This window comes from Neolamprologus multifasciatus, chromosome 11, assembly GCF_963576455.1.
Source record: "Neolamprologus multifasciatus chromosome 11, fNeoMul1.2, whole genome shotgun sequence".
Classification (NCBI taxonomy): Eukaryota; Metazoa; Chordata; class Actinopteri; order Cichliformes; family Cichlidae; genus Neolamprologus; species Neolamprologus multifasciatus.
In genome coordinates this window covers 5,476,186-5,490,158 of record NC_140449.1, presented here as the reverse complement: position 1 = coordinate 5,490,158, position 13,973 = coordinate 5,476,186, and the positions used below count along the sequence as shown (strand labels likewise).

The 13,973-nt window shown below is 42.3% G+C and overlaps 1 protein-coding gene across 2 annotated transcripts in view; it reads right to left on the bottom strand.

The window, feature by feature from the left end:
• LOC146507667 (dolichyl-diphosphooligosaccharide--protein glycosyltransferase subunit STT3B-like) overlaps positions 1-13,973 on the bottom strand; it is an 87,149-nt gene that overhangs the window by 35,480 nt on the left and 37,696 nt on the right. For both annotated transcript variants that reach the window (XM_085178393.1, XM_085178394.1), the window contains exons 2-4: positions 5,326-5,434; positions 4,100-4,387; positions 1,415-1,480 (exon numbers count right to left, since the gene is read on the bottom strand). In XM_085178393.1, the coding sequence (XP_085034519.1) occupies positions 1,415-1,480; positions 4,100-4,387; positions 5,326-5,434 (463 nt within the window). The remainder of the gene's footprint in view (positions 1-1,414; positions 1,481-4,099; positions 4,388-5,325; positions 5,435-13,973) is intronic.

Sequence of the window (13,973 nt, the reverse complement as noted above, 5' to 3'; positions counted from 1 at the left end):
CTTCACATTCTGACGTGAATGATGGGCAGGTTAAGGGAACGGTTCTCCCGAGGACATTCTTCATGTCTTCGTCTGATGAAAATGGCTCCCAGTGGTTCGGGTGCAACAAAGTTTGATGGATATCATAACTGCTGCAACAGTTCTGTGAAGGGCATGGCGATGCGCACTGACAGTGATGCGGAGTGACTCTGCGATCCACAAGTTGCTCTCCTTTTCAGTTTAAGGTTCAGGCCCCGTCAAGTGTCAGAATCACTCTCTCTAAGGGACCGTGCTCAAAGTGAGCCTTGGACTACAAATGCTGAAGTTGGGCTAGAGGCTATTTGCTGAACCCCTTCCAATTATTTTCAGCCAGGAGCAGAACATAACAATGACACCGCTAACTAAAAAAAGATCATTTTATGCGTGTGTGTAATAACTATTGTAGGTTACCGCTAAAATTAATAAGCAGCTTAAATCAACTACAAACCAACCATATAACAAACTCGAATACTGCGGAAGACGTCTGGAGAAATTCAGGACGTGCTAAGGCACCGACTGCCATTTGATGAAACTAGCTAACCAGGTAGGTAACAAGAACCAATGAAAGCTAAAAGAGTTAACCAGTGGCACCTGCGTTTAACAGAAGTTAAAAGAAGCCATCATAATCGAAGAGTTATCGCCTGCTACCTTTTATAGTCATATTTTAAAGGAGAACCAAAGTGTTTGGCTTAGGGCTGGATCATGTGACCCTGAATCTTCCCTTAGTTAAGCTGCCGAGGCTGCTGGGAGCTTCCCATGATGCACAGCGGTTTTTCTTCACTCTGCGTTTATACACCACTCTGCATTTAATCATTAGTTGTTATTAATCTCTGATTCTCTTCCACAGTGCGTCTTTTGTCCCGTCTCCCTCCCTTCACCCCCAACCGGTCGTGGCAGATGGCCGCCCCTCTTTGAGCCTGGTTCTGCGAGGAGCATCAGGAGTTTTTTCTTCCCACTGTCGCCAAGTCCTTGCTCATAGTGCATCTTCTATTATTGTAGGGTCTTTATCTTATAATATAAAGTGCCTGCTGCTGTTGTGATTTAGTGCTATATAAATACAATTGAATTTGTAATATCTACGATATTTTCTTTTGCTTCAAGACATCCTGTTTATATAAGTCAGAAATGGAAGCACTAAGGCAGCCATGGGACCAGGCCTTTGGTTTAAATTTCCAAACTACTGCACAACAATAAAAAAATATTCCTGATTATGCCAAACATTCTCATAAAGCACGAGGAATAGTAAACAATGACCTTTCTTCTGCATTTGCACATTTAGTCCTTACAACATTCATGAATGATTTCCATCCTCCTGCCATATTAGAACAAGTGTTACCAGCAAAGTGTCATAATTATAACAAAGGATCTGTGTGTGTTTGTGCGTGTGAGTTCTCACCATATAGAAGTAGGAGAGGCAGCATCCGATGGTCCAAAAAACTGATCCAGTCTTCACAGACTTCACCTGTGGTGTACACCAGAGAGCATTAACCCCACAAACACACACACACACAAATGTAAATCAGAGGCTTCCATTAACTAAGCTGCTCTGCTCGCTGTTTCTTTCCTCGATGATTTTGCTCTACCGCTGCTTGCCCAACATGATAATCTGAATTATTCATCATGTTTGCCTCTTTAATGACCCACACACAAAGCAGACCACCGTGTCCTACACATCTTTACCTTGCCCACAGCAGGACACAGCAGCTGCTAACGAGGGCTTGACGAGGCTAACGAGCCCTGACTTAACGAAGGCTCAGGTGGGAGCCGTTGCAATTGGCTGCATGGATGATGGAGCCGAACCAATGAGATGTGGTGGATGGAAGAAGAGCAGATAGTGAATGAAAGTGGAGGACAAGTGAACAAGTGGGGAAACAAGATGATAGAGGAGAATGAGGAGCATTCACTGGAGACTATTAAGCTATTCTGTATTTCACTTAGAGCAGATCTACTAAGCCCTAAAAAGCCTGTATGTGTACTTAAGTATGTGTGTGATTTATTCATGGTGCAATTATTTCAGACTTGCCTGAATCCAGGAAATAGAAATCAGTTCTTGTTCTAGTATTCCCCATCTTTCCATTCCACCACTTAACAGTGACTTCAGGGCTTTTTAACAGGGATAAAGGGGTCCTCTGAATCTCAATGGTATGCTTGAAATGTCATGGTAATGGTCTTTAGTAAGAATAACATTAGCCCATTTGCCCATGTGGACAAATCGCTGAGGACCAGTGTGAGGAATAATCTGTAGAAGCAGAAAGATGCTTAAGCCCTTCTCATCCTGGGACAGATAACACTGCTGGCTTCATCAGTCTGATAAAGCGATGGCATTGTCACCCACACACGGGTCACATGTCGGTGCCTCAAGGCTTCAGTGCCATAGAACTGTGGTTTTGTGAATGTTGTAGCAACGTCTGAATGAATGTGTTTAGTTTTCTGTTAACTCACACATTTAATTCTTAAATAGCGACCCTGAGCGACAGCTCCCCTGTCTGAAGTCAACACGCTGCCATTGGCAATTTAACAACCCCACAAGTCACTGTGGATGAATCCTGCATCACACTGCAGGGGTTTAATAAACTTTAAGTAGCTTGACCTGCCTCTGCCAATAAATAACTTTTATTGACCAACATTGGTGGTGAAAAGCTGAAAAATGAGATCCTCAGACTTTGTCCTGTTTAACATGTCTGTTTTTTTCATGACGGACGAGCTTTGAGGCTTCCTCTTACTTGGCGTGAGATAAAATCCTGGCAGCGTGAGACTGAAAGCAACCATCTCAGGCCAAAATGTTAACACTTTTTTCCTTTTTTCATTGTTATTTAAGACTTTCTTCAAAACGATCGTGTCTTTCAGTGAGCTGAGCGAGTCGCAGAAACCCAAGAGAGACACCCAGGTTGATCTTGCATGCATTTTTAGACTTATGGTATCACTTTCAAAACTCACAAGTCCATCAGCAAGTGTTGCAACTTGGCAGCCACTGAGATGTTTGAGCAACTATTAAAGTCTAAATGGATGGGCATGATCCCTGAGAAATAAAAACTATATGTAGAGAGTCCCCAGAGGAACATTAAAAAAAATGCCCCAAAATAAGGTTTAAAAATATTTTCTTCTACCACACATGCTCAGTTTCAAAGTATTACCGCTTCATTTTCAGATAACTCCATAGCGGCTAAAGAGGTGGAAAGTCTCCACTGAAAGAAAAGCACTTGTTCTATCAATGAGTGAAAGACCTTCAGTGTAAAAGTACACTGCAACCTGTCTATTAAAAGGGAAACAAGCTAAAAGCACACGAATTCTTGACGTTACCTGGGTGACTGTGTTTGCAGTCTGTTAACCTACATCCACACCAAGCAGACACAGGGCAGCGTTTTTGTGCACCAAACGTTCCCTTGTGTTCACCAGCTAGTTGTTTGTTGGTATAAGGCAGTTAGCATTCGGTTTATCAGAGCTTTATGAAGTGAAAGTCTTAACTATATCTTTCCTCTCAGGCTGAATGACCCTGCTGGGCCTTTGAACCTCTGTGTCACCTCTCATCCTTACTGTTCCAGCCCATCAACAGCTGCTCCGCACTTGGAAAAACCATGCCATTCACAGCTGTTGTTGGGAGGGCAAAAAAAACGAGGCTTATGATGTTCTTGCGCACATGCCAGAGAAAATATGGTGAACACAGTAACCAGTGTGAACGAGATGAGTGCAGTTACAACATAGAAATGGTTGTCGCTCAGCCAGCAGCAATAACAGCTGGAAAACTGGCCCATTTCTTAGTCACCTGCTCCTAGCAACCAGTAGCAACCAACGGATCAGATTCATCACAGAGCAAATACAGCCCCTACTATAGCATATTTTAATGAGGCATGAATAAAATGGACTTCAGTCAGATCATGAGGCTAGGTCAGTGCTGTGCTGGCTGTTAATTAGTAATCTGGGCAGCAGTACCTCACGTCCTTTGGTTCACTGTTAATCTAAGAATAGTGATTAATGCAGCTTTAAATAAAAGACACGAGTTGTGCTTCAAAGCCTCACACTCTAATTATTCCCTGTATGAGTGATACGACTATGGCAAGGCTGAAGAAGTATTCAGGCATACCCAGAGGTAGTAGGTGAACTGCAGGGCGAAGATTGCGATCCCTTCATTGTCAAAGGATCCAGCCACGGAGCGGGAGATGTAGCCAGGAACGATGGCAATGAAGCAGGCTGCCAGCAGTCCTGCCCCCTGGTTCCACAGCTCCCTCGTGAGCAGAAAGGTGGAGATGGAGGTCAGGCCGCTGAACACCGGGGCCAGGAACACGCAGACGTCCCGTATGTGGACGGTGATGTGCAGCAGGTTGAGCACATAATGGATCAGGCCTGCTGTGACCATTAGGCCTGGGTACACCTAGAAGGAAGAGGGTTGAAATTTATTCAGAATATCATAAATCTTTATTTCCATTTCACTCAATGTGTTAAAGCCTTATCTAAAAAAACAGCAATATTTATTAAATAATTCATGTAAGCAATGTGGGTGTGCACATAACTCCTCCTGGGACATACAGTGTATAGATTTCATTAATTAATGGGTGCACTGGAACCCTCCGCCTCCGCCTCTCGCCCAGCTGTGATTGTATCGCTTTCTATCTCACAAGGAAACAACTGCCCAGCCCTAACGCATTGTTTCTACAGACTACACACACACCACTATAATTGCATAGCTTCAGTAGAACATTTTCTCTTCCCAGTGTCACATTATGCAAAAACACATTCAAGCTGTTGTTTTCTCTGATAATGTGAATGCACTGAAGTGCACTCTGGGGAACAGATTAGCCCATAACCCATACAGAGAGATCACACGTAAGTTATAAATATAGAGAAGAGGAGGAGTCAGGCGCTCAGAGATGAGCTGTAATGTAATGACGAGTTAAAAGTGACTCCAGCCAGTCTGTCCTTTAGCGGCTATGAAGACAGATCCACTCTGTGTCGTACAAGCTCTTACCTCCCCGCTTCCCCTCAGAGCCGTTTAGCCATCTAGTCATGTTTTAGTTTGTTTGTTTGTGTGTGTGTGTGTGTGTGTGTGTGTGTGTGTGTGTGTGTGTGTGTGTGTGTGTGTGTGTGTGTGTGTGTGTGTGTGTGTGTGTGTGTGTGTGTGTGTGTGTGTGTGTGGTTTAAAGTGAGCCGATGATGGAAGATTCATCCTGATAAGGTGACTCTTGAGAAATAAGGACAAAGAAAGAGGTGCAGAACAGGCAGAAAGTGCATACAGTGCCTCATAACCCTGAGTCAGGCATCTCTGACTCGCACCATGCACACAAACACACACATAAGACACAAAATACTTACCGTGCCCCCAACTATCCTACCCAGAGGATACCAGGCTCTTTCATCAAACCAGTTAAGGAACTCGAAGAAGCCATTTGTGGTGAGGTGGTGAGTCGACCTGTAGTTGAACCTGAAACAATCAACCAGAGACAAGATAGTTAGACAGTCCAGGACCGGTGAGAGACAGTTCAAGATCATGGTCTCCTGACAACGGGGAGCTTCAGTCTGGCTTCAAGTAAATAACAGAACAGCTGCTTCTTATAAAATGCTTTTCTACTCTGCTCAAGCACTTGGCCCTTGAAGACCTACCATAGAACCAAGTCCACCAGAGCTTATATTATATTTTTACATGCTGTAGTGCCATTTTTGGGAGCATTTCAAGTTGATATACATCAATACAACCATTATAGCCCAAATTTTAATAATATGTCTGCATTAAGTGATTAGTAATTACATAAATTGCAAAAAAGTGCAATAAACTACAAAAAAAATTAAAATCGTTTTTGTTTTTTTAACATATATTTCTAGTTAGAGAAATTTAAGAGGCTTATCCCTCAAAACTGTAAATACAAAAAAGTTGCACAAAATAGTTTCCCACCACAGGAAATTTATTTTGAGTGTCTTCATAGTTTTATTTTTGAAATACACCAATTTTTATATACTGCAGGAAAAACAAAAATAAATATTATAATGCAAATTTGCAAAAAAAAAAGCAGCATATGCATCAAAATAAACTATTTCCAGCAGTGCAATATGAGTCCTAAGCATCCCAGAAACGATACAGAAAGTCATAAAGTCAAACATAACTTTTAAAAGCACCAGTATAGGCTCATGAGGCCCTGAAGGTAAAAAACTACATTTCCGCAAAAATGACGTCACTTCCAGTTTCGGGCAGGACATGGAGGACATGCAATAGTCCGCACTGATGGACTAGGAAGTGTTACAAACAGCTGATCGGATCGGCAAAGCGTGTTTCTGGAATATTATGTTTTTGTTGCTGCAAGCGCTTTTTATGCAGTTTTTGCAAAGCTATATGTGGAAGGAAACTGTGACCGAGGACAAGCTGATGGCATAAGATGTAAGTACAACTCCTCCGGTTTCATATGCAAAAAAAATTATTGCGCTAGCTTATGTGGTTGCAGTGCTACCGGGATTTGAAAATAGTTACGCAAAACAGAGCATGCCCGCTCCGACCGGCTTTAAAGGGTTAAAGCTCTTTATACAACATGCGGCATTCACACAAGCACTTTTTTTTACATTTAAGTGCCTTCTAACGTTCACACTCTGATGAACGAATTGGAGAGCAAGTTGGATTTCATCATTTCGCTCAAAAGTATTTGACTGGAACAACCAGGGATTAAAACCACCAACCTTATAAATATAACATTTACTTATTTTAAATGCAATTTTTTAAAAAAACATAATGAATTGATTTAGAGTTTAACTACCATTTTTTTGTTTGTTTTTGTTTGGTCCGCTTCCAAAGAAAGAGAGGAAGGAAGTGTGTGACCTCTAAAAGTCCAAGTGGGGGGAGTAAACGAATCAATCTACTGACCATCAGCTAGCAAGAATGAGAATGAATACAGACAAAACTACAATTATTGATTCTGCTTATATGTCTAAGGGGGTGAAAGTTTTATGAACTTTAAATATGAATACTGTGTAAAAATAGAAATGCTGCCAACATGACTTTAATGACATTGTTTTACAGGGAAACTGCTGAGCTTGGAAGAATGATTTTGATAACCTGGATGCCTCTCAGTTTCTATCCCTTGCATTTTAACATATAACTACCTCCCACTCACTCTCCATGTCGTTTTACAATACAAAACACCTCTTTGTCTTTGCCAATTTCTAAACATTTCTCATTATTCCCGACATGAGGTTCAGTTCCAGTCACGACTAGCCGATCACATAATCATCACACCTTTGGAGCTCTTTGCAACGACTGAGAAGATAAACAAGCACAGCACGGCTTCCCGTTAGTCTCCTAAATATATAAACCCTCCCCTGCAGGTCCACGTAGCACTCACTGTGGACGACACTCGCCAGGGGTTCAGTTCAGTCACCTCTGGTTTCATATGACTCCCAATCTGCGTTGATTGGTTTATTTGTAATGATGTAAACAAGTAATGGACCACAGCCAAGAGACACCAGTCTAAACATGGATTCAGCGCACACGTGTGGACACGTCCAACCCCTGTGACATGTTTTTTTTCCCTGGAGTATCTAAAAAGAAATATAGCAATCTATAAATGGGACCTGTGTTTCTGTTTCACCAGGGAGTTAAATGTTTTATGAGCCACTGGCTTAAAGCTTTTACACTGTGCATGTTCTCACCGCGTCTCTGAAAATATCTTCCATGTTTTTGTAAAGCAAATGGAGACCACAACTTTAACCTGAACATGTTTCCAAACCTTATGCAAGAGATTTAAAAACATCATTCGCCACAAGGCAGGTCAAGGCTTAAGGTAAGTAGAGGCTCGGAGAGTGGGCGATATTTAATGCACAGAGTGGATTTTTTTTTAAATCTACTAAAGAAAAACCTACATTCAAACCAGATGTTCCTTAGAGGGCACAACGTAGATGTAGGGTTCAGTCTTTTCCTACCATTTCTCAGCATTTCACGTCTGAGAACATCCCGACTTGCTCCTACTGCCCGAAACTTTGCAGTATGCTATAACAGACGTCTATATGTAGGAAAAACTGGCCTTTATTTCAGTATTTAAACAGAGGCAGAACTCAAGAAGTGAGGTCAACAGCTTATTCAGTAATTTTAGCAAAAGTATGGTTGTGTGGCAAAATGCAATGGTCTTTTTCTTCGTCTTCGTGCCATCTCTTCATCAACTTTCTTGATATTCAGCTAGCCAGCTTTTGCGCCGTCTTGCTAACAAGCAGATGCTTTTTTCGTTTCCACAAACGCTACAACAGTAGCTGTAGCTCTGTATTCGACCTATTAACAGTTTGTTGCTGAGAAACCATCAGCACAGGACATCATTACATGGAGCTGAGCACTGCATTTTTATCAAAGTCAGGTCAGATCCATGCCTAGTTTTCCTGCAAACTGCCAGGTGTAACCGTATTCGTATCGGTCCCCAATGGTTTGGCTGCACCGTTAACACTCGTATGCAAAACCAATTACTGCTAATTGAAAGGGTTGTTGGGTAAACTGGCAGAAACTTGCCTCATCCACACCTTCACTTACTACTGTGATCTCAGCTGACACCGTAACAGATGCACAGCTTCATTGCAGTTTTTTCCCCTCTCCAGTCATGCTCATTTGCTAACATTTTCACTTTTACCTTCTTTTTCTTCCCCAGTCTTCTGCCTGCCTGTTGTTTACAGACAGTGAGACTTTAGAGCAATTCAACTACAGCCCGGACTATAATTAGATGGTTCAGGTAGAGAGAGTGCTGCTATTGTACAAATCCTGCACGTAGCTCTTAGTTTTCAAGCTGAGACTACTCAGCAGTTAGTCTGCTTGTCCCCTGAGCCTCTCCGAAGTATTAGAGTGCTCAATACAAACTGTCCCTCCACGAAAAACAGAACTTGATGGAGGGATTGCAGCATATGGCTTGCTCAGCCCCCTTAGGAGTGAGTTCTAGATTGAGGGTACGTGCGCAGGTTTTTATGCTCACTCTTGGAGGCTGATTGGAGAAAGAAAAAAGCAATGAGAGAAAAGGAGCCTGTACATACAACAGAAGTCATCCATCGTGTGTCTGCTGCCCTGGTTCCTCCCTGGTCTGAGAAAATTCCTCGAACTTTCCTCTTACCATTACAGTGTGGGAAAGGCAGCAATATCCTAAAGCTTTTCAGACAGCCAGTGGATGGGCTAAACACTCACCTCCCACACTCAACACTCTGGATGATGGGCTCTCAAAACCATTTCCAGCCAGGATGTCAGATGAAGCAGAATTCTGTCTCACCCGTGGGATATGGGCTCATTAAAACACAGAAAAACTTCTTTTTTTACTCCCCAGAAAAGGCACACTAGCCTTTTTAAATTCAGTCAAGGACATGAAACTAACTCCAGCTACTGTACCAAACAAAAGCTGGTGAATGAGTACCTTCTTTATTTTTTAAATCTTTCTATGCTAAAACTCCAGCTTGGTCCCATCCTATTCCAAATAATAACACCAACTAAAACTGGTATCAGAGACTTAAGAGCTCCACCCAGATAAATGTTAGGGTGAATTGTTAAATGTTTGTCATTTTTATGTTTGCCATTTGTACATTGTTTTAATTCTGTGAAAAGAATTCTTTCTGTCCTCCCCTCCCCAGATTCTCGAGGTTCTAGGTGGGGGGGGGCTGTAGTCTTTTATCACAGACACATCCTTGTGCTTTTGATGCAAGCTTCCTGCGTTTACGACCCTTTGGTCAGCAGGAGGTCTACCACACACACACACACACACACACACACACACACACAGAAGTTCACACATACATACAATGCTTTGTCTTAGAACCATGTGGGCGTGGTTTTGTTCTGACGTGTTTTGTGTGAACTGTCTCTCAATAAAGGCAGCAGGAAGAGGTCAGATCTGGGGGTCATTTTCGTGGTGGACACAGACGAGGCCTCCCTTGCGCAAATAATCGATCGATCGTCTTGTTTTCTTCATGATGAATAAGTCTCTAGAATTAGCGGGGCTTCTGGAAACACAGACCCAACAATAAGAAAATCTGATCCCAGCCACACAGCACTACAGGCAGTGTGGGCTCTCGAACCCCAGAAGTTCACACTAAATGAGTCAACATTGACTTTTAAAGTTCTCTTCTACAGGGAAATGTGTTTTTACACAATTGGATTTTTTTCCCTGTATATCAAGGTTTTACATATTCAGAGTGTCATTCAGTAAATTATAGAGTCTGAGTTGTTGGGAATTCAATTTCTTGCTCCATAGCACTGATCAAGGTTTGCACCTTGAAAACTTAAACACTTCAGGGCTCTAAATTAAAGTAAGCAACCACACCGCAGTCTTAAAGGTCAGCCAAGCTGATGGCATTTATGGGAACTAGACAACAATCTAAATTTTGAACAGGAGTGTAAAAGTAAAGGGGCGATAGGATGATGGAGTGAGCAGCATAAACCCAGCAGTAATTGATTGGGTTTTCTCATTTCCACATATTTCTTCTGTTTTCTTTTCTCACCTGAGGTTTTGGGACGTCTGAACAGGCTGATCCTTGCTTAAAAAATGCCTCCGTAAAATATGCACTTCACAAAGTGAACCACAATACTGCAGATCAAGTCCTACTTATGTCAGGCCCTTCCCCATGCCTGGAAGATAAAGTAAAAAAGCAAATCTAAGATATATGACAGCACTATTGGCTGACCGAACTCTGCACATTATTCACTCTTTGCTAATAGCTTTAGCGTAGGGTACACAGAGAATATATTTAGATGCCCATTTGTTCAAATCCACTGACAAAAACCAATGAGCTGTTTACTTCGCTGTTTTTCCACTTAAAGATATTACTCAAGTGGTGTATGTATGAGAGATCCAGTACAACATCGAGCCTCAAATCCAGCACTACGCTTCCATTAGCGGCAGCCTTCTGGGTTTAATACGAACATCTCTTTTCCAGAGTAGAACAAACACTAATCACTCTCAGCCATTCATCATCAGATAATTAAGAGTTGGCTAGAAAAATTATAGTCTGTAAATAATTCAGAGCCAACAGAAAGCTTTACTGCACTGAGATAAATCTATTTTACCACAGACATGTGGTCTCGCTCGGTCCCCGGGGGGCAAAAACTCAAGCAGTGAATGAAAAACTATCGTTGGGACAGATTACCATGACAACACCTTCTGCAGGTCGTCTGGAAATTGCAGCAAAACGCTGTCTGCTTGTAATTTCACAGGAGTACCAAATGCATGGTCTGTATGTATCCATTTATTAGTGCAGTGTCTTAGAGCCTCCATTTGGACATTTTCTTGTCTTTTATAGGGATCCACTGATTGTGAGACCTGCCACTCAGTGTTCTTAAACAGTATCGTGGTGGTAGAAGTAAAACTTCCAGGAAGAAATGCCTTTTAAATCCTGCAAAGGGCACTCAGGTCTGATCTGAGAGATGGCTAATAGCTTGTGTTGTAGGCCGCCACCACCTGCTCAATGATCACCTCTGTTCATGTTCACAGTGGACACAAACGGCGTCTAACTGAACATGCACCTCTTGGGAAATTCACCCCCCGTCACTCTCTCAGGACCAACTCCGAGCTGAAAACTCCACGAGGGGTTCAATACCCGTTTTGAGAACTTAAGCAGCCTCTTAGATGAGAGGTGAGATGTAATCAGAAACAAAGTAAGTAAGTCCAGCTCTCTTCATCTGAAGCACATGAGACTGACATGACAGATCATCTCCGGTGTGCTCATTGGCTAATGACTTCTGTTTGACAAGCTATTCAAAACAAGCCTTCATAAACCAGTGAGTGATGTCACAGCAGCTACTTCCAAGAGTGGATGCTGATCATTTTTAGCCTCCTTTGCTTTTTGTTCTTGCTTATTTCTCCTTCTGTTGCAGGGAAACGAAGCTCTCCAAGCCTACATTTTTCAGAATATAGGCAGCACAAATGTGATGTGACAACAGATAAATATTGGCACCGACATCAGTAAATGTCATTTCACTGTCAATATAACAGTATCAGTCAGAGCTGATTCCTGCAGCTGAATCAGAGCCATCGTTTTAGAGCAGAGTGAAGTCAAATATAGGACTCTGCTTTATTATCTCAGAGAACAAGGCCTTTCTCCTCGCTGTGTGCTCTGAAAATTGGCCTGCTGCATCTTTAAACGTGGCAGGCAGCCAAAGTGCAGCCAAAGCGAGGGCAGCGTCCCCTTCTAATGACCTGCGCCGCGAGGTTTTCCAAGGACAGGCGGCGCAGCGGCAGCCTCCACAGGCTGATCCTGCTTCCCGCTGCTTTCAGATGGTGTGTGGGGAAGCTCGACACAGGAGGACTGAAAAACACACAGCTTTGAGGAGATGACAGGAAGTGACATCAAAGAGATGAATGCGCAGCTGTACACTTCAATCTCACACACACACACACAGCAGATGATATACGCACATAATAAAAAAAGGCATGCATGCAAAAATATTTACACAAAAAGGTCCCAGAAGAAATAGTGTTGTGGTGTTGACATGCCAAGTTAAGAGTGAAGGATCTGTACAAGGTGCATGAAGGAAACAAAGGCACCAATGGGTGTGTCTTCCACAAAAACATACAATAAACACTCCAAATACTGCAAGCTGCCTTGTTATAGTTCAGTTAAACCATGTTTTGTTTTAACCAACAGCAGAGCAGCACTTAAAAGAGCAGCCTCGTTGTCATGTAAGCCAGCCCGAGTCTAGTTTTCCCATTGTTTCACTGCTTCTGAATCAACTTGTTTTCAGCAGATGTGACCTGAGTATGTGTTTAAAATAAGGTTCCGGTGGGACACTCAGCAAATGACACTTTCCAAACCATCTCTGGTTTCTCCAACCTGCACACCTCAGTCCCAGAGAAACGTTCAATCGGCCACACTAAAGCAAATCCATTTGAGAGCGACAGCAGTACACCCCAAAATCGTATATATGTATTCCAAAACCCTCGAGATTTAAATTGACAACAGAAATGAAATGGCTTCTGAAGTGCTGTCATGCATAAAATGCTCGCAGTACAGAGAGGCAGGCAGAGAGGTTTCTCCAGAAGTAACACAGCAGTTTCTATTGGGACTCTGTAATCCTTCACTTTGACTCTGCTTTAATCCAAATAAAGACACCAAGCTTTCCTCTTTCCACCAACTCTTAAAAATCAGCTTACTACACAGAGCAGGAAGTGACTGGTCTAGTTAGAGACGGGGAAATTTACTGAAAAACAACTTCTAAAGCTCAAAACACAGGAAATGAGTATTCATGTCCGTAACTGAGATCGTTCAAATGATTCCATATTGCAGTGACTGATGTTATTACAGTGTTACGGCTCCAAGACCAAAGTGTGTGCGCTGCAGGAGTTGTTTGGCTGCACACTCAAGAGATGACCGGAGATTCAGAACACCTGGCGAGTGTTCTGCCAGTTATTTAAGACCCCGTCTCTTTAGGCCTTCCCAGTGGCGGTGTTTGTGCCATGCCAGCATCACTATTTGGGTAGTCTTAGTTTGATTAATTTTGCACCCAGATCATGTCTTGTACGGCTGCCAGCAGATCCACACAGCACGTTACTGATGTAGACTAACATATATGATCACAGTTTAAGATATCTAAGGTACCCTTATTCAGTTAGTGGTGTGACTCCATTGTTTGTTGTGACCTATGAGTTGGTTGTATACAACACGTAACTCCATTCACACTTTATGCCAAATCAGCATCCCCTATTAAAAAAACAAAAAAAGTTTCAAAAATGTGTAGTAGTGTCTCTAATCAAGAGTTACACATTATAGAGTGATGAGCTCATTATAACCACCCACAGATAACGTAAATAACACTGATTGCCTTGTAACTACTGAGCTAGCCTTTCTAAAGCCTGGAAACAGAAACCAGAGGAGCTGCAGGACTCTAGTGTCAGACCACTTGAACAAAAATTTGCTGAAAGGCAAAGTTTTTTGTCTAGTGACAAATAATAAATCTTGTTTAGCCCAGACTTAAAAAAAAAAAACAACAACAACAACAACAAACAAACAAAAAAGAAACCACAACA